The sequence below is a fragment of the Lepisosteus oculatus genome, chromosome 9 (assembly GCF_040954835.1).
Source record: "Lepisosteus oculatus isolate fLepOcu1 chromosome 9, fLepOcu1.hap2, whole genome shotgun sequence".
Lineage (NCBI taxonomy): Eukaryota > Metazoa > Chordata > Actinopteri > Semionotiformes > Lepisosteidae > Lepisosteus > Lepisosteus oculatus.
Window position 1 is genome coordinate 14,246,382 of NC_090704.1, and position 19,750 is coordinate 14,266,131.

Genomic DNA, 19,750 nt, shown 5'->3' on the forward strand with positions numbered 1-19,750 from the left:
TGATAAAATCCCAGAAGGATCAGGTCTCCACCTGCAGGATGTGGACGATGCAATCCTGTCAGTGAAATCGGCACGTCCACATTACTGCTAAATAAAACTAGCTGGAAACTCAAGGCTGAGATTGCTGTCCTTCAGGAAGAGAATCCTTCAGGTCAGAACATTAAGACAACTCGGCCTGCTCTATGGTTTCCACCAGTTCTAGACTGGAAGCGCCCTTTTGTGTTAGCCTTCCCCTCTTTCCGGCCTCAGCAATGCTATAGCGATAAAAAGTTTTGCGTAAAGTGTAGATTCTGCTATAGAGATACAAGCTTGGGCAAAAATATTTTCTGATTCTAACTGTCACTGAAGGTTTTTTTAAAAGTCCAATTATTTTATGGGGCTGTTTAATGATGACAAATGCTTGTATAATAATGCAGAGGTCTTGGTAAACTTGACATTATCACCTATTAACTCCTAACTCCGTTAACTCCTAATGTAAAATGGATATGTAAAATACACAATGTCATCAAAAAACATTAAAAACGATGTTATGTTGAAACATTGTTCATCTGTGTGCCACAATGACACTGTATGGTTTAAGCACGAAAGCTTTAAATGGATCAGAGTGATCTTCATTTCTGTTGGAAATGAACAGGAAACAAAAGTATAAAAAGCAACTTTGTGCAAATTAGAGGTTTTCCACGAGCATGCCCACTGGATACAAAAAATACAAACAACTGCTAGTACATTTTGAGTGGAATTTTATTCATTTTTATTAATTTTTTTTCTATTTTTCCATCGGCCATGAATCCTGCATATTTGGAAGACTAGACTCTAGGTAAAGAGACAATCTTTTTCTAGCACTTTCTTATCTTTGCAAGGCTATATGTCCTCCATCTTGGAACGGCTCATGTGATGACAGTGGGGCCTGTACGTCCAGTCTTCTCATGAAGCTGAGAAATCTTGAGTGCTATGGTTACCAAGGGAGCCAGCATGACCTAAAAACAATCACAAAAGAAACCCTCACCTCATGTAACTTACTGGGGTTTCTTACATTAAATAATATTAGGGTCTACATCATTACTTCTTAAGATTCTGTTGGAATAAATTAAAATTTTAAATTAGTTGTAATGTAACTCATATATATGTAAAAATGTTAAAGTTAATTACTATATAAGCACATTTTTAGCAATTCAGCAATTGTATGTGTATTTTAAAGATGCATATGAAAAGAAATAGCTAATGCCCAAGCATGAGATCTGAGGAGCTTTTACAATAAAACTCAATCCCACAGTCTATGCCAATCTTTATTTTATTTGTTTTTAGATGCTATCTTTGCCTTTGAAAACCACAACTACTTCTATTGGCTACTTGTTTCTCAAATTAAAAACCAGACGCTTGAAATACAGCTTTTAAATTTCCAACCTCTTACCCTATAGTTGTTTCAAGAAATGTATCAATGCTCTTAACATAATCTTTGTTCAGACAAGACAATGAATAAGCTTACTTTCCAGGCAGTTATAACCCAATGAGACCTGTCACCTAAAAAGGAACCACTGATGATATCTTCTAAACAGGATGTCTGGGAGATCTCACCTGTGGGTCCTGGTATATCTTCTGGGGGTCCTTCTCATAGCTGTCAATGTAGAGCCTGACGGTAGCCCCAGCACTGCCTGTTCCACTGAGGCGGAAAATGACCCGAGAGCCATCTGAGAAAATGATTCTCAGACCCTAACAAAAACAAAGAGTTAGCAATGTGTTACTAGATATGTACATTAATCATAAAATGGACGTAGATTAGCTACAGCTAGGAGCTACAGTAGAACCAAGTTGACTATAAAACATATTTAACTATTTTCCTACAAACATTCCTGTAGATGTATAAATCATTCCTTAAACAATATTCAAAACCACACAGTTAGCAAAATTATACAACTGTTCCACAACAAAGGGTTTTGCACACAGGAAGAAACAGGTGTCTGCTAACCATAATGTGCCAGCAGATCTTAAAGGCAGCAGATGCGGTGGAGAAATTAGACTTTTCTTCAGGTAGGCCAGATAGCTCATGCTCAAAGTGGAATTTAGCCAGGACATCTGGCTACAATACCCATTGTCTTTTGAAAAATACCCTGTGATTTTACAACCAAGTCGTCAGGGAAATTGGTTTAACATCTCATCCGAAACAGAGCACCGCTTGCAGCAGTGTCTTGGTCACCACACTGGGAAATTCGTGGCCAAAAAGTGCCACTGCTGATCCACTAATACCATTCACACCAGCAACCTGTGAAATATCCCAACCCAGTAGTGAGCAGGCGCAGCCTGGTTCAACTTCTCAGATCTGACAAGGTATTAATACAGGTGGGTAGTTGCGTCAGCATGAGTAGGCTGCAAAGGAACAAGTAATAGGTTTATTCCATGCTGAAAAGAGAGGAGAGAAAACACATCATTTCTGCCGTGGAGCCTTCTTCAAGCTGGGAGAGAGGAGGGGCGGGAGGCGGGACGAGGGGACTGACAGAGTGGCCAATCAGGTAGTGTGAAGTCAGGATAGGTAAACAGAGGTGTGAAATGAAAACAACAATGAATAGAGCGAATTTAGAAGAAAATTTGTCCGTCGTTGAGAGAAGGAGGAAGGTGTGATCCTAGCTGCAGGATAATTTTATTGTCTGTAGTCTTTCTGATGTAGGAGTTAGGAAAACCATCTTGGAGAAGACAGACGGAGAGATTAGTGCGATCATGGCCATCAGAAGTGAAATGAGCAACAATAGGCTTGGAGAAATCTTTAATCTTCACAGCCCTAACATGTTCTCTAAAGTGGTCTCCGAGTCTCCTTCCTGTTTCTCCAATGAACTGTAGATGGCTGGGAAATTACTGCAAGAGATACAGTAAATGAGGCTGCTGGAGGTACAAGATGTCATCTGAATGATAAGGAATTGTCCTGAGGGGCCTCAGGAGGTGTTAATACTGTGGTCAAGATCCATATAAAATATGATTCAGACAGCCTTATAACCTTCAAGTGGTACAGCTTGTTCTCTCTGGCCAAAGCAGTCTCACCTGGTTTCTAGAGATGCTTCCATCCACAGAGTCACTGTACTCAAAGTTATCCGCTCTCTCCACGGTGTAGGTCTTGTCTCCCACAGAGAACTTCTGACCAATGAAGGCCCGGTCGAGCATCATGGCCTCCAGGTCCTTCATCATCTTACTGGCACTGTCAGAGTCTACTTCCTCATAGTCATATCTATGGATGGAGGCGTGAATGTACAGATTTAATTCCATGTAAAAGAATGTAATGTGGTACTATGCAGACATTATTACCTGAAATGAAAACCACCATTGGTTCCCTTGCTGGCACCATACATTTCTGTTCAACCTTCTTAAAACAACAGATTAAGCAATACCTTCTAGATATTTTGCAACCAGTTGGTTAGAGGAAATGTATGTAAAACACCTGATTTTGGTCACATTTTAAGTCATGTAAAAAAGTGTAGATAAAATGGTTTGAAGTAATCAAAATTTTACATATTTACAATATTTTGGATGTATAGTTAATTGTAAACCAATAATTAAATTAAACCTAGCTCTGTGTGCTCTTCATTTGAGTGGCTGATAAAATATAAAAATGCTAGTTTCAGCTTCTCTCAATTTATCAACGGCAGCCTCCACCTCTGCAAAGTCACTGTAGTTTCCAGGGCAGCCACCAGAGGGTAGTAAAGTCACAGACCTGAAAATGCTTAAAATGATTCCAGGGAATTGGTCTCCAACCCTGGTCTCTGGGAGCCCCAGTTTAGCAGGATTCATAGGTCACCTTTAAACGATCACTTTCTAAAGACATGGAGCAATTTAACTATCAGAAATTAAAAAAGCGGTATGTCCAAATGATTTAGAAATCACCTGATACCATAAAAATAATATCCATCAGCCCTCAACAACCAGTGTTCCCTTCTGTGAAAAATTACTTAACTGATCAATTGCAAGAAATTTTTCAATACAAAATATTGAATAACAAGGGATTTGGGGTAACCTATAAGAACAACGGAACTGGGGAAATGCAGACCCTGGGTAATACGGACTTGAAATGACATGTATAGCAGGACAAGTCTATACATAATAAATCAAAAAGAATGATACAATGTTCTAGTCTTGCAGGACTCCAATACTACAGGACTCTTTTCTCACCATCTTACAAGTGTAAGTCCTACTGCATCTTTATTTCTTTGAAAAAAACTATTTTTCCCTGTAAACATATAGAAATGCTACAAACACAGTGACTTTTTTATACTACATTTTCAGAATGAATCAGTCTGACATGCATTTGAAGGTTTCAACTTTTAAGCTAGGCTATAGCTTGTGAAGGATGTATAAACAAATGTTGTGGCCGATAAACCCTTTCTGACACAGGTCCATTGGGCCTGCTGTGAACCCAGATCCAGCACAGCCCAGCCTGCTCACCTGGTGAAGAAATTCCTCCCGTATTTCTGCCAGTGCTCCTTCAGGATGTCCTCCACGCTCTGCTTTCGTGCGGCAATGATGGACAGCCAAGCGAGCACTGCCCACAGCCCATCCTTCTCTCGGATATGGTCAGAGCCTGTCACAAACGAAGGAAGGCAGTTACGACCATTAGGACAGGAGTCATACACTTTCTCTGCATAGCCTGCGCAAAAATGGTATCGATACTTCGATTAGCCAGCAGCTTTATCACCTTGCTGCTCACAACTCGAAACCCACTGCAGCTCAGCAGGAGTGAACCTGGCTAGTGCCTGGATGGGAGACCTCCCGGAAAAGCTAAGGTTGCTGCTGGAAGAGGTGTTAAGAGGGGCCAGCAGGGGGTGCTCACCCCGCGGTCTGTGTGGTCCTAGTGCCACCGGTATAGTGACGGGGACACTATACTGTAAAAAGGCGCCGTCCTTCAGATGAGATGTAAAACCGAGGTCCTGACTCTCTGTGGTCATTAAAAATCCCAGGGCGTTTCTTGAAAAGTAGGGGTGTAACCCCGGTGTCCTGGCCAAATTTCCCCCTGGCAGTTACCAATTTTGATCTCCTAATAATCCCCATCTATGAATTGGCTTCATTACTCTGTTTTCTTCCCCACTGATAGCTGGTGTGTGGTGAGCGTTCTGACGTACTGGCTGTCGCTGCACAATCCAGGTAAGTGCTGCACATTGGTGGTGCTGGATGGGAGTCCCCATTACCTGTAAAGCGCTTTGAGAGGAGTACCCAGAAAAGTGCTATATAAGTGAAAGGATTATATAAGTGCATTCGTATTCTTAGTGATTTAACCAAGTTTTATGCTCATCTATTCAGGTGAGGAGTTCGCTTTGCTCCTCTAAAGAAAAAAGGCAAGCTGAAACTCAGCAACACTCACCAGTTCCAAAACTCTCCTCTCCACAGAGAGACAACTTGTTCGCATCCATCAAGTTTCCAAAAAACTTCCAACCAGTGGGAGTCTCGTATAGCGTGATTTTGGTAGCTTTTGCGACGCTGAAACAGAAAGGGAAATAAAAACACATACTGTTCACACCTAAACAATACAACACAGCAACAGAAGGTTAAAATGACTCGTAAGTCTTTAAAAATAAAAGCTGACTACTGAAAGTAGGAGTCTACGAGTAACGTATCCAGTTCCATAATATAGGGAAAACTATATATGGAATATTTCAAGTCAAATTCCTTGAGTATTTTTAATCTCCAAGGAGTTACTCATATTTTTGGTTGTTTAGGTTTATCTGACTTGTTGCTACAGTGTGATGAGACAACACACAAAAAGCAAAGCCTGCTCCTTACTGCCTAAAAACAAGTTCCAGTCCTACACAAAGCGAAGGTATGCTGAATTAATTTGCTGCAAGGTGCCAATGCATTATGCCTTTCTCAAGGTATTTAATGACAGTCTCAAAACATTCGGACCTCCGTTTTAAATATCCACAACCAGATCTGAAAACCCTCATTGTTCTAGAATGTTGCACCTTCTTGATCAAGTCTCCAATTCGAAACGAAACCACATCATATATAATACAGTGCAGGCCTTGGCTTTAACCCTGTTCTCTTGATAGCACTGAATCTGCATTTCCTGTGCACGTTTCTTACAAACCAAGGAAGGTTTCATTGCAGGTTAATTATACCATCTATTCTTAAGATACCAGATTGTTTGGTGAAAGGTTATTATAGAAGTCAGGGATTCAGATTTAATCCCAAATGCTGGTAAATCTATGTTAATAATCTCCCTCCAGGATGTCACATACTAAACTTAAATTTCAAATGCAAGTCCTGACATTTTGGTTTTTCGGGCCTATGTGCTGGGGTGCACCTGGCCAGAGCCCAGTCTATCATTAGCCTTCCTGGCAGGGAATGCTGGTATCGAAGAAAGTGCAATCCTATTTTAGGCTTCAGAAACATATGCAGCCTGAACAAACAGAGGAGCAGCTGCTCAGGTGGGGCTCAGAGCGCAAGAGCAGGGGGAAGCACTTTTTAAGAAAATGAAAGCAGTCCAATTTTGCTTCTCTCGCTTCGATCTCGTGCCACATTTTTTTCGGACTCTGTCCTTTGAGGTTGCACGTGCCGAGATGACATTTCTTGAGGCCAGCAGGGAACCTACGAGAACACTTAGGGTTGTTGTCCTTCTGCTGAATGTAATCAGGGTTTGGTGCTCTGCTTCAGAATCCACAAGGATAAAAGATCATCTCTATCCAGTCTAACTGTGTATCCTGCCAGAGGAATGAGTCACTGGGGGAAGATACTCAGACAAATGTTCCTCTCTGGCCCATCACTGTCCCAAGATAATGCTTAACCTTTGCAGGACAATTTAAGGGTGGAGAGTGATATTAAGAGATACTGTATGTTGACGTACAGGGCTATTTTAGGGTCTCTATATGCAACAAGAAGTTAAAACAGCCCAAACACAGAGTATTTAAAGAAAGCAACTGATAACAGAGGTCTCTTCTGTAATGTAATGTTAATGTAATGTTTCTTTATTAGCCCTGTACAATTTCTTGCATTAGGAATTCGTCTTTTTGCATACCCCAGCTTTTCTCCATGGAGACACAGACACACTGACAGGGAGAGAAGCTTGGGGTCAGAGCGCAGGGTCAGCCATTGTACGGCGCCCCTGGAGCAGTTAGGGTTAAGGGCCTTGCTCAGGGGCCCAACGGAGTAGGATTCCTCTGCTGGCCGCGGAATTTGAACCGGCAACCTTCCAGTCACAGGCGCAGATCCTTAGCCACAGAGCCACCACTCCGCCCCACTCTTCTGTTCTTATGACTAATCAATATCTCTGTAAAAACAGTAACATCCATAAACAAGGATCTCTAATAATTAGGCTGTATATTGGACATTAGAATTGGGAAAAAGTTAGTCTTTTACCCAGTTATAGGTCCAGAGGTTTAACACAGTTTTGAAAAGGCAGAGACACATGCAGTGCAAGCAGCAAACTGGTTTCAAGACTAATGCAAACAAACTGGGACATGAATGCTTGGCAAAGTGGCTTTATTCCAATTTGTATTTCTATTTTTCCTATCACCACACAAGCCGACAGGCTCTCAGGAAATTGGACCAGACATACTTGTCCAGGGCTCCACTGGTTGGCATACTCCGGGCGAAGCCCCTCACTCCAGTGTGCTGGAAGTAAGGAATACTGAAAATATTGGCAGCAATCACAGCCACAGAATCGGAGGGATTCACAAAAAAGCCGTGCTTCCCAAGAACCATATTACGATCCTGGAAGAGAGAGAGTTATATGATGACTTTTTAGTCTCCAATACTTTAAGATGGCCACCATTACCAATATTCCATGACATTCTCGTTATATGTCAGAGCCCTCACCACTTAGCAACTCAGCAAAAATAACAATGTGTGGGATGAACAATTGCTTGTGCCTTTTAAAGGTGTCAAAGGGTTTGTCATCTACACAGTTAATTTTCCACAATAAAACACACATTCATAATTGAACAAACATTAAAGACGAAAACGAACTGAAACACAGTGTCCGACCTGCTGGCTAGAATTTCATTGCTTTCAGTGAGGCTATATTAAAGTGCTAAAATGACAGTTTTAGCTGCACCAGTAGAGAAAATAAATGGCTCCCTCTTGCTCCTTGACCCGTTGGGATATAAAAGAGCTTTTCTCTTAGTCCCTTGTAAGAAATAAAAGTTAATAGCCCAGAAACTTACACCATCTCCATCAAAAGCAGCACCAAAGTCATATTCGCCCCCCTTCATGGTCTCTACAAGGTCAGCTGCATAGGTCAGATTGGGGTCAGGGTGGTGGCCACCGAAGTCCTCCAGGGGGACACAGTTGACAGCCGAGTTGGCCGGAGAACCCAGCTCCTCACAAAGGATTTTCTTCACATACGGTCCCACAACTAGTTAATCAGACAGGAGTTCTGCGTTAAGCAGGTTAGTGTGAAGGCACTGTCAAGTGTAGGTGTTAATGCAACTAGGCTGCCTAATGATCAGAAACGTGGCCAGATGGCTTAACATCTGTCCTTCTCTCTGGAAGATCTGTAGCTTTAGGTGTGAGTGGAGACAGGGCTACTCATGTGCAGGTCTGCTTTTAGCAGACAAGAAATAAAGCCCAGATTCATAACCGCAGTATTAGAACCATGCTCAAGCCACTTAGTCCACACTCTTTGGATTAGGGTGTCGGAACAAAATGGGACCAAAATCTAACCAGTGCTCTTGTTCTGTGCACATCTCGAGTCCAATAGTGTTAATGTAAAAAAAATAGGATTATGGTTCAGTCTGAAGCTAAGCATCTGTTGGCTAAGGCATTATGAGCAGAAGGAATTAAATCCCTAAGATGTAATGTGCAGAGCCAGCCTTCAGTTTACAATGCCACCCTCTTTTCCTGTATGTATGTTTTACAAATTGCTATTTCAGGGTCAGATGAATAACCCTCTTTAAAATGCCACACATTTTCAGGATCCACTGATGCAGCAGGAAAGACACTTGCTAACTGCCTGCAGTCAAACCAGCTTTTGATTTCAAAGTTATCTCAAGAAGTGTTCCTTACAGGCATGCTAACAGCTTGAAGCAAGAAACATTATATGGGCTTCAGAAAGTTATCATATGCATACTGTTACATCAGTTCCCCTTCTCCAAACTGACAACATCATTTGGTCAATTTGAATTCAGTCCTGACTGTAGCTGCAAGTAAACTCCAAAAGCGACTTGTTTGAACTTTATACAATTCTATGTTAAGAGGTACTTTGAAGATGAACTGCTTTACAACCCACTGTGCCTGGTATTAACAGGTGGTAGGATGAGAGCAATTTTTTTAAACCTTTTATTATTTCAAATGAACAAAAAAAAGGCTGTCTAGCCTGTTTTTCGGTAAGTTCTGGTCTTGGAACATCAACGTAGGTCTCGGCATCTCTTGAAATTAAAAGACTATTGCAAAGTTTTCCATTTAGAGAACTGTGACTAAAGTAAAAAAAAACTCATTACCTCCATGCATGGCATCTATCCGGATCTTGAGCTGATTCTGACCCGAAAGTAGCTCTTTCAGAGCTGCAAAGTCGAAAATGTTCCTCAGCATGTTAGCATAGGATTCGACAGAGTCAATGATTTCCACTGCAAAACACAGAGAAGCAAGAAAACAGCTTCACCTATCAGCTTCAAAGTAGTACTGTAATGGCTTATGGTATAAAAAAACAGGTACATCAGTTATAATCACAGCCGATCTTCTTCCACCCAAAAGGGATCAAGCATGCTCTAGGACCAAAAGGTGAAGAATCGAACAAAATATACTCTCTTACCTGTAAAGGGTTTGAACTTGTTTTCGAGGTCAAACTGCTGCTTCCCAATGGTGGTTAGATCAACCTTCAGGTCAGGGCAGATGGCATACTCTTCAATAGTTTTACTAATCTGGAAGATTTTGTCCGTGACAGCTTCTGGAGCTGGGCCTGTGACGAAACAAACGGAAGAAAATTGATTTTGTGTCTGACGTACACCTTTTGTCACGTACTGTAGGCCCTGGGTTAATTCTTCATGATGTCAAACGATATTCAAAACCCTATAACCTTTTAACACTGGTTTTCTGCAATCTAGCAAACAAAGCCTCTGCAAAAGAGTAATTAAAAAGATAACCACCTAAATAAACCCCAAATTAATTAAGCAATTGCCTGCAGAACTCTGAATTGTGTTTTCCAGAAAATATCCTACAAAAATCATCTGATAGTGACTAACTACCCAAATCATTTCAGTCAGCCATTAACAAATCTACTTCAGCTTTTCAAAACAATGTGTAACCAAAATAATGGTTTGGAGTACATTTGCTAAGAGATGCCATTTATTACATATGGCCTCATTTAAATTTAGATTTGACAGTCAGATTGACAAAGCCTGGTGACGAAATTCCATCTCTGTGCCAGACTGCACATGCAGTATACCATTTAACTACAGCAGTGTTCCAAACATTGAAAATTCTGCAATGTTTCAGATCATGGTTTATATCAGGTAGCTATAATGTTAATACGTCATTAATGTCACGTACATCTTTTAACACCTGGTATCGCTTATTTCACTCATATATGGATCTGCTCAGTAAACAACAATGAGGAATAGATGTCTGTGAGAAACATCCATGTGTAAATCACCAATTTTAAAAAAGCAGACCTCAGTCCTTCTTAGGTTCTTTGTAAGAAGGAACAAATGAATGCAAGTATTTCTAACTGTGCAGAAATCAGCTTAAAGAAATCTGAGCCCCTTCAAAACTGAGTAACAACTGAAAAATGCCAACTAGCCCCTGATAAATTGGGTTTTCTTCTATTTATTAAAAAATTCAAGCTGTGCCTGCAAAGATGATCTCACCAACTCAAGTCTCGCTTCATCATGGCTGTTATTTCTAGCCTGAGGTCACTTGACACTATTGACATCTCAGTGTCTAGCTCATTGACTACTACAAATGATTAACTACTCTATTTCACAGTGCAAGGCTCTATAGGATGCCAACATTCTTACTGTTAGTTTTATGAATGGTACAAACCCGTTCTCTAAAACCAAACCAAAATATATTTTTCCCCACTTTTGTGACAGGGTAATCTGAATTTGAACTCACACAAAATTCCCCCTTTATTTTTTTAAATAAATGTCATATGTCAAATGAGATGGTAAATGCAATAAGTATTATACAGCAAATTCACACAGGAAAGCTCATTCTAAATTTCCATATTTGAAGTTGTTTTTCTCTCTACAAACGTTTCTTTGTAATTGACCACATTCTTCTTAAGAAGTAATTTTACCTTGTATATAAGAAGTAAATAGAAGGTGTAAAATGAGCTAGATATTTAGCATTAATATCAAAAAGTTAAATAATATGCTTGAATTGTCCTTTTATACTGTTGCTAAGCAAAAAGGCATATGAGCAAAGGCAAATAGTCACTATATTATATACTTGATAAAAGGTAAATGCTAAAATTCTTCCTCACATACTCTCCAAATAAGCAACAATGGCAATACTAAAGCCTGTACAAGATTAAAAAGTTAGCATAACTTTTTACTCCAGCACTTTGAGAAAACAGGTGTAGATTCTTCTTTGAAAAGAGGTGGCACAGAGTAGAATTAAGTAAAGGACTGTTTTTTACTGTTTATTTCAGTTACAAATTAACTTACCTAACTTACAATTGACTTACAAATTACTCTTACTCTATTCAACATTAAAGTAATTTGGGAGTTTGTTTGATTCAATAAGTCAGTAAACCCTGAAACCTTCTTTAAGTTCACTTGATGTAAAAAAAAAAATCTGCGATACTTTGTGTCAGTATTGTCGGCCTGTAAACCTTCCCACCTGTCATATGAAAATATCTTTTGGTAAGAACATAAGAATAATTACAAACAAGAAGAACCCATTATGCACTGCTAGCCTATTTGATAGCGAGTAGCTATTTGATCCAAGGATCACGACCTGCTGTTTCCTGAAGGAAGCCAGGGTATCATCTTCAATAACATAGCCTGGTAGCTTGTTCCATACTCCCACAACATGTTGGGTGTAGAGGTACCTCCTGTTGTCAGTTTAAATGGAAAATAAATGTAACATTAGAGAGTGACCAAGTCTGTACAAGTTCTAAAATCCAAGCTCACCTCCATTGGAAATGTTGAATTTAATACCAAAGTCTCCATTGGGTCCACCTGGGTTGTGGCTGGCTGTCAGAATAATGCCTCCAATGGCTTTGATTTTCCTAATAATACAGGACACTGCTGGGGTGGAAAGGATCCCATTTTGTCCAATTACCAAACGACCAATCTGCAATAAGAGACAGAAACACAGGTTACACCCGAGAGCAGACAGCACGAGTTCTGAAAGGAACTAATTTGTCTTCCTTGGACAATACTGTGACTCACATTGAAGGAAAGTGAAAACAAAAGGAAAAACAAGACCCTATATACACCCAAAAAAGACTGTCTTCAGCATCTTCAGGCACCTTATACCATCAATGCCCAATTAAAAACCTATATGAAGCACAATATTACTTGTTAAAATCACTCCTCATTCTTATTATCTTTGCATTCCTACTCTTACATTCTTATTCTAGTTTTGCGGAACCTTGACTATTCTTCTTTTACAAATTATGATTAAAGTGATGAGGCGCCTCTGTCAATGTACAAGGTTTCAAAAGTTCACATCTTATCTGGAGAATATGACATCAATGGATTTCTTTTAATAGTAATTATCTCAATTTAAAATGACCAGATTTCCACCAAACACCATAACGAAATTCTTCACATCTGTGCTTCCAAAAGCAAATCTTTGCCGATATCGGATGTGCATCTCCATCCAGAGAATGATTATCACCCCTGCTTCCACCAGCACTGGTATTTCCTCACTATGCAATGGAGACAGCAGCTGCCCAATTATTTACCCAGGTAGAATGCAATTATTACATTCTTCCCCTTTTTAACTGGCTTTTCATATCTTCCTACACACTTTTGAAACATATATTACACTGCTTCTAATTTCCAACAACAGCAACACTTTTTCAAATTCTAACTTGAAATGAAAAAAATATTACTTGGAGTGACCTATTATTGCCAGTCATAGTTTGAGAAAAGAAGGTTAAGGAACAGAGCAGGTGAATGCATGTAAAAAATAACACTGATAAAAGTAAGATGCTGTCTAAGAAGACTCCAGTCAACCAGGCTCATAGGTAAGATCCTTGTTTAACCGCAATGTACAGTATGGTGCTGTCACAGCTTTATGTAGTAAAGATTAACATTATCAGAGTGCCTGATCTGATCAGCATTATATAGACGATCTGTGAAATCTTATACACTAAACCCAGTTTTTAATTCCATAATAAGATCATCACCCTTTGCCAGGCAAACCTAATTTCCAATGCAACACTCTTGCATTAACTGAATTAGTATTACTAGGATTATGTTTGTCTGTAAAACATTATTAAAGTCCTCAAATGTGCTGGGTATTTTGTGAATATCTTATTCACTCTTTTAAGAATTCTGACTGAATACAACTGCACTTTCTGTTTCACTCTGGTGTTTTTCATAGTCACGTCCCACTAGTTTTCGGGAATGTTTTATTTCCGATACCATTTTCCTGGTGTGTCATACTCAAAGAGGAAAACAAAGAATGCACATCCCGGACTAACGAAATGCATCCCAATGGACGCTGAAATATATACTGGAGTTCAGAGTGTGCTTCCTGCTTTTTAAAGGCTTTGTACTATTATCAAAGATATATTGATGCTTTAACAAGTAAAGCTGTTATTTACACAAAAATGAATCCATGCTAAAACAGAGACAGAAAAGCATGCATTCAAATGACTAACTTAAACAGCCACTGAGGCAATACTGACCCCATTTGCAGCAGCCATTCGCACAATGGTTTCTATAGCCATTTTATTAAAATAGCGGCCATCCCCTCCTACAACCACAGTGGATCCCTGCCGGTCTCTTAAATCAATGGAAAAAAATATGCTCTGGACAAAATTCTGCAAGTAGTTTTTCTTGGTCTCAAAAACGTAGGTCTTCTTTCTCAATCCACTGGTTCCGGGCTTCTGGTCACTGTATGGAACGGTCGGCAATGTCAAAATTTGCAAAGGGCTGTCATCCATCATCAGAAAAGTCATAAAAAAGGGGAAACTTTTGATTGAAACTCTGGACTGAGAAGGTGGAATAGATGAAGGCTAATGGCTGGCTGAGTATTCAAAGTTCAGGCGAAGTAGTCAAGCGCCCAAAAATAACTCCCTGGACCCTCTCTGAGAGGCAGACTCTGTAACTGAAGAAGCTTCCCTGCACTTGTCCAGGGGGATCACTGTCAGAGACAGAGATCGAAGCAAATCATTGAGAAAACAGGCAATTTTGCTTCCTTTAGAAATAACAGGGAAAAAATTTCAAATCCAATAGTGGATGTCTTTGTCCAACCAGGGAAAACAATGGTGAGGACTTTCAACCACAGTAAATCCAGCTCACAGACAACTAGGCTGGGAAATTGATTTACGATAGCTGTTCTGTGCCGCTTGAAACATTTCAAGCAGTAGAGGGACAGCCTCATTCTATAAAGTAGGGCTGAGCTGTAAATGGTGGCCCATGATTACCTGTCGATCAACTGGGCTTTGACCGCTTCACTCTTAAAGCAGAAAAAACAGAAATGGTATTCTAGAGCAGACCGAATATGGGAAGGACTGGAGATGCATTTATGCACAGTAAGTTACGTATTTTGTAATACATCAACTCAAATAAATCCATGCTTTTAGCCAGCTCTTTATATAATGAAAATAGCGCTGAAAAATATGGCATGCGATTGTTTTGCAAAACGACTTTAAAACTTAGCCGTTTTACTAAACTTTATTTTTTGAAACAGTTTCAGACTCTGAGACTTCTTAAGCCTTTGGTATAATATTAATCCCACAGGCTAATAAATTATGAAGTAGACAGTTGCCAAAAAGGAGCAGAAAATTATTTCAAACGTATTCCAATATATATATATAAAAGCAATAAACACAGGACAGGGCAATTAGACATCTTACTGAACAAACCTTATCTGAAGTGGAATGCAAGAACATTTAAGAGAAAGGAACACAACATGCCTTGTATCTTTTAGCCGTAATTACACACCAAATGTTCAAAATAATGATTTTAGTATTGAGGCTTATGGCATTTAATTAACCATTTCAAACCACATAAATATATAAACTACAGTACAGTGCTGCCTATAAAACAGGAGAATGCAAGGGTACAATGCATGTACTATGTAAAATGGAATAAAGTAAGACTTAAAACTTTCTAAAGCATAAGGACTATCCTTGTGTCTGTCACTTTTTTTTCCACTTGCGAAAAACAGTGGCTGCTCAGCACCTTCCATTTTGACTTGTGAAAGCTTGCACAAGGATTCCCTCTAGAGGTGAAATGTGGCTTTGTTAAGCATTTTAGTGAGCAAGTGGCCTCCTCCTCTTCACAGAAAATCTCAAGGAATAAATCAAAATCTTTCCAAAGGCAGTTATCTTCTGTGGGGAAACCCATTCACACGGTCCAGCGTTTTCCATACAAAAATGGGCAATGCACCCGGAAAACAGAGAAATAATTTATTTTGCCAACATGCCGTTTTAATTCAGTCATTTTAAATACAACTGCGGGCCATATCCAAAAAAAATAATAAACTTAACACTGACAGCACTTTGAATTCCCTGAATAGTTAGGCATCTCCAGTCCTGTGCTTGTTTCTGTTTTCACAGACCTTAATGGCTTCATTCAGGAAATTAAGTGGATACGAAGCCAAATATCCTGTGTTTTCCACATACAAATTTAAAGATGCTTCTAACACCTACAAGAACCCAGTACTTGAGAGCTGGCTCCTATTACTGTATCAACACTTTCTGTCCCTTATCACCCTCCTTCCATGCCTTAATACCACGTGAAAGATATATCAGGATTGTGGCACTGTGGCTAAGGATCTGAGTCTGTGGCTGGAAGGTTACCGGTTCAAATCCCATGGTCGGCAGAGGAATCCTACTCCGCTGGGCCCCTTAGCAAGGCCCTTGACCTCAGCTGCTCCAAGGCTGCCATATAAATGGCTGACCCTGCGCTCTGACCCCAAGCTTCTCTGCCTGTCTGTGTGTCTCATTGAGAGCAAGTTGGGGTATGTGAAAACACAAATTCCTAATGCAAGAAATTGTATATGGCTAATAAAGTGATCTTATCTTATAAAAGATATGGAGGCATAAGGAAACAGGTTGTGCAGTTTCAGCCTGAACCCAGAAAAATAAGACAGAATGAGGGATTTTAAACTAGAGTCTTTAACTAATCAACAGAAGTGAGAGCTGGAAATCTTTATTTATCTTTAGAGTACCTATAAAGGGCAGGGGTCCCTCAACCTGGTCCTGGAGGGCCAGTCTGCCTGCAGGTTTTCTAGGTCTCTTTAAGCAAGAGCACCTGAAGAGCTGCTAAACTGGTCCAATGAGCTAATTAAAGTCATTAAGAGACCATCTGGACTGAAACTCCATGGACACTCTAGCCCTCCAGGACCAGAAATGGGGAACTCTGATGAAGCAGTATTACAACAGAAATCATTTCACAACTGTTGATTTAGAAAAAAACCTAGATTACACCAAAAGAAGATCGAAAGGAGAAAAACAAAACCACCCTAATGCACAGAGACCTTCTCATGTCAAACCTGGAATCATCTGTCATCCATCAGATGATCAAAGATGCCAAGAAGACTCTGCTCCCCCTGGCTATCCTGTCTGTATGCTGCCATTTTAGCTTCACACTCTTAAGAAGGCTGTTTTGCTTTTGAAGGGTGGCCATGCATTCTGAATAAAATAAGTCATGAAAGTGGTAGCAGTAACTGTCCATGACTAACATTTTGTTCAGTCTCCCAGTTTTGCAGACACTGAAAGTCTTCTAGGGATACTTAATATTCTTCAGACGTGGTTTAGTTTTATTTTCACCTAGCCAACTCTGACCTTCAAAAGCAGACTTGCTGCAGCATTCGAGTAGACGGGCACACCCCCTTTTTCTCCGTCACCGAGGCAACAAGACCCGGCTGTAGATGACAGTCACTTGAACTACAATATACCTGTAGCACCGAAGCAGCATAATCTAAAGAAAACACTAAATAAAAGATTATATAGAGGATTCTTTCAAGAAACTTCCGCTTCTTCTCGCAGAGGTTTTTCACAGTATTACATTACTCGTCTCGCTGCAAAATGGAATGCAGAAATTACGCAACTACAAAAGGAAGCAAGTGTCAAAAGACTTAATGTATAGATGCATGGTATATAACAGACATCCTGGTATTTTTGTGCATGTGTAGTTAATTCCCAGCTAGATATCTCAGGAGGTAAAATGTCAAAGGTACCGAACTCAGTCGTGGTACTCCTTAATGTTAGGATCACTAAGCCCACTTAGCAAAAATCATTCGGAAAATAAAACTAAACCACGTCTGAAGAATCAATTAAACAAAATCAATTAAACAACTATCACATTGGTTTAGAACTTATCTTCATTGAAACTGTCCTTTAACAGAAAAGCATACACAAAGTTAATTCTAAGATTCCATTTAAAAATCCACTGTATGCATGCAAATATTAATCAAGGCCATAAAATAGTAAAAGGTGTCAGAAATAAAAAAGAACATAAACTTGTTTTGCCTTGGACCTTACAGGTGGTCCCAAGCAATAAATATTGTATGTGGAGCTTTGAAACAGGGTTTAGGCAATTCACGTACTCATACTTTAGGCCTAGGACATATATCGACACACAATATGATACAATGCAAAAAAAAAGGACACCAAACTGAATTTCTTACCCCGTTTGCTGCAGCAATTTGGATGATGAGCTGAATAGCTTCTTTCATGTAGAATCGCCCATCTCCTCCCACCACTAACGTGCCTTCCTGTCGTTCAGCGGGGTCAATGGTTGAAATAATACTCTGGATGAAATTTTCAGCGTAATTCTCATTTTTTTGAAATACGGTTACTCTTTTTCTGAGCCCGCTGGTTCCGGGCTTTTGATCGGTGTAAGGCTTGGTTTTGACAGTCGTTATTTTCGTCATTTTCACCCCCCAAAGGTTGTCTGTGTGTTCCGTGTATAGAGTGATGCGAACTGCCCCACGTACACACTAGCTAGTTTCTTCTCGGCCGGTCACACCCACAAGAGGATTTAAAGCGACAGAGGACTACAATTATTTCTTGATACGTTTTAACTTAAAGGGTCTTATGATACCTGCTTTTTTCCAAAATGTACGATTACATCACTTTAACCTAATATTTCCAATACATTATCAAAAAGGTGTGCACTGCGCACAGGTGATACAACTTACCTAGCGTCTTCTGAATCTGATATTTTCTGCTATGACGTTAAATTCGAATTTGAAACACTATAAAAATGCCAAATTGGGTTTTACTTTCAGTCGGTTATCATCATATATAGTTAATATATACTTTGTATATACTTATATATTTTGATTTTATTCAAATTTTAAAGTTAATATCCATGATTTTACTTCACTGGGGAAACTCAAAATAAAAAAAACGAACTTTCTTATAAGTTATATTTCCCTGATACTTTCATGATATTAATGATTTCATGGTTTTAAGATAACTCTTTAGAGAAAGATCATCTTTAAAAGACATACAGTATCAGTCGATATGTTTTAAAGTCAAAAGTCATAGTTTTCCTACCAAGGTCAGGAAGAGAGCAGCTGAGTTTTGACCTGACCCTTAAGGTCACTATTTATCAAGTCTTTTGAAGACGTAACCCTTAAAAATAATTCAGGATAAAAAAACAGGACTGTATAAAAGCATGACGACACGGAAATAGCAAGGATTACATTTTATTTAGAATTGTCTACAAATCTGGAACGATGAATTCCAGTTGAAAAATAATTAAAACTATTTTAATTGGTTACCTGCTGTATGTGTTTGTGTCTAACTACACTATTAAAAAAACGTCGTCTGAAGTCCAGCTCGTTATACAAGGAAGATTTTGAACGTGGTATTGAATGCTTTGCCGTTCTTAGTCTTCCATCCATCCATTTTCTTCTTGCAATGCAGGTTCCTTAGAACTAGTTAGTTTACTTATGGTCACTTTAATAATATAACTATACACCCTCACAAAGGCAGTTGTTCCCTATCTTACAAAAAACGACAGGAAAATACAATGTGACACTCCAGCATGGTGCTTAGGAGCTTCTAGAGATTTTAATTCTAATTTTTAATATTTGGATAAAACTTTTAATATGGAGTCAACATGAGTCAGAATGTGGAGGGCTCCAACAGTTTTTTTTTGTAAACGATTAACAAGAGGCCTATAGACTCTTCTTATCTCTTATGATGCTACCACCAAACATGAAGTCTGAGATTTATTTGGCAATTGCATAATGTTTTGTTTGAGCACTTTCCACATATGAGCACAAAGTTAATTGTTAAAAGTATGAAGCTTGTTTGAACAGTGCTATTTTCCCTGAAATATGTTTTCATGAATTATTAAAAGAGGCACACACAGCTTGTAGAAGAAGTACAGTAGGCTATAACAAGTCATTTTGCTAAGAAACAAACTGTAAAGACAATTTCATAAAGCTATGTATAGGTCTTGTATTATACTTTAGATTATACACGCATTATTCAGCTATGTTTTTAGTCATTGTAGATGCTAAATACCACATCAGTAGGAATTTTTCAAATAAATCTATACTAAGTGCTTAAATGTTTTCAATTTTATTAGGAAATGTAATAGAAAAAAATGCACAGCAAGTAACCGGCTTCTCTCTTACCATGTGACATTTAGTGGCCTTGTCTACGGTTACAGCACAGAAAGTCAAAGAGCAAAAT

At 39.2% G+C, this 19,750-nt stretch overlaps 1 protein-coding gene across 2 annotated transcripts; it reads right to left on the bottom strand.

The window, feature by feature from the left end:
* Positions 1-723: 723 nt before the first annotated feature.
* Positions 724-18,072, bottom strand: pgm1 (phosphoglucomutase 1). 2 transcript variants are annotated; one of them, XM_006634851.3, is made up of 11 exons: positions 17,728-18,072; positions 12,045-12,207; positions 9,722-9,868; positions 9,411-9,536; positions 8,136-8,326; positions 7,529-7,683; positions 5,339-5,454; positions 4,426-4,561; positions 3,031-3,214; positions 1,576-1,710; positions 724-977 (listed from the first exon to the last, which is right to left on the bottom strand). In XM_006634851.3, the coding sequence occupies exons 1-11, from the start codon at positions 17,971-17,973 to the stop codon at positions 888-890; spliced, it is 1,689 nt and encodes a 562-aa protein (XP_006634914.1). In that variant the 5' UTR covers positions 17,974-18,072; the 3' UTR covers positions 724-887. The 2 variants fall into 2 exon arrangements, with proteins under 2 accessions (XP_006634914.1, XP_006634913.2); XM_006634850.3 differs by lacking the exon at positions 17,728-18,072 and adding an exon at positions 13,775-14,111.
* Positions 18,073-19,750: the final 1,678 nt, after the last annotated feature.

Excerpts from the sequence above, each read along its gene's own strand:
- pgm1 (XM_006634850.3), bottom strand. The coding sequence starts at position 14,047 with ATGACTTTTCTGATGATGGATGACAGCCCTTTGCAAATTTTGACATTG. Across the intron at positions 5,455-7,528 it reads ACCAGTGGAGCCCTGGACAA|CGTCGCAAAAGCTACCAAAA; the intron begins GTATGTCTGGTC and ends TTTCTGTTTCAG. Across the intron at positions 978-1,575 it reads AGATATACCAGGACCCACAG|GTCATGCTGGCTCCCTTGGT; the intron begins GTGAGATCTCCC and ends GATTGTTTTTAG.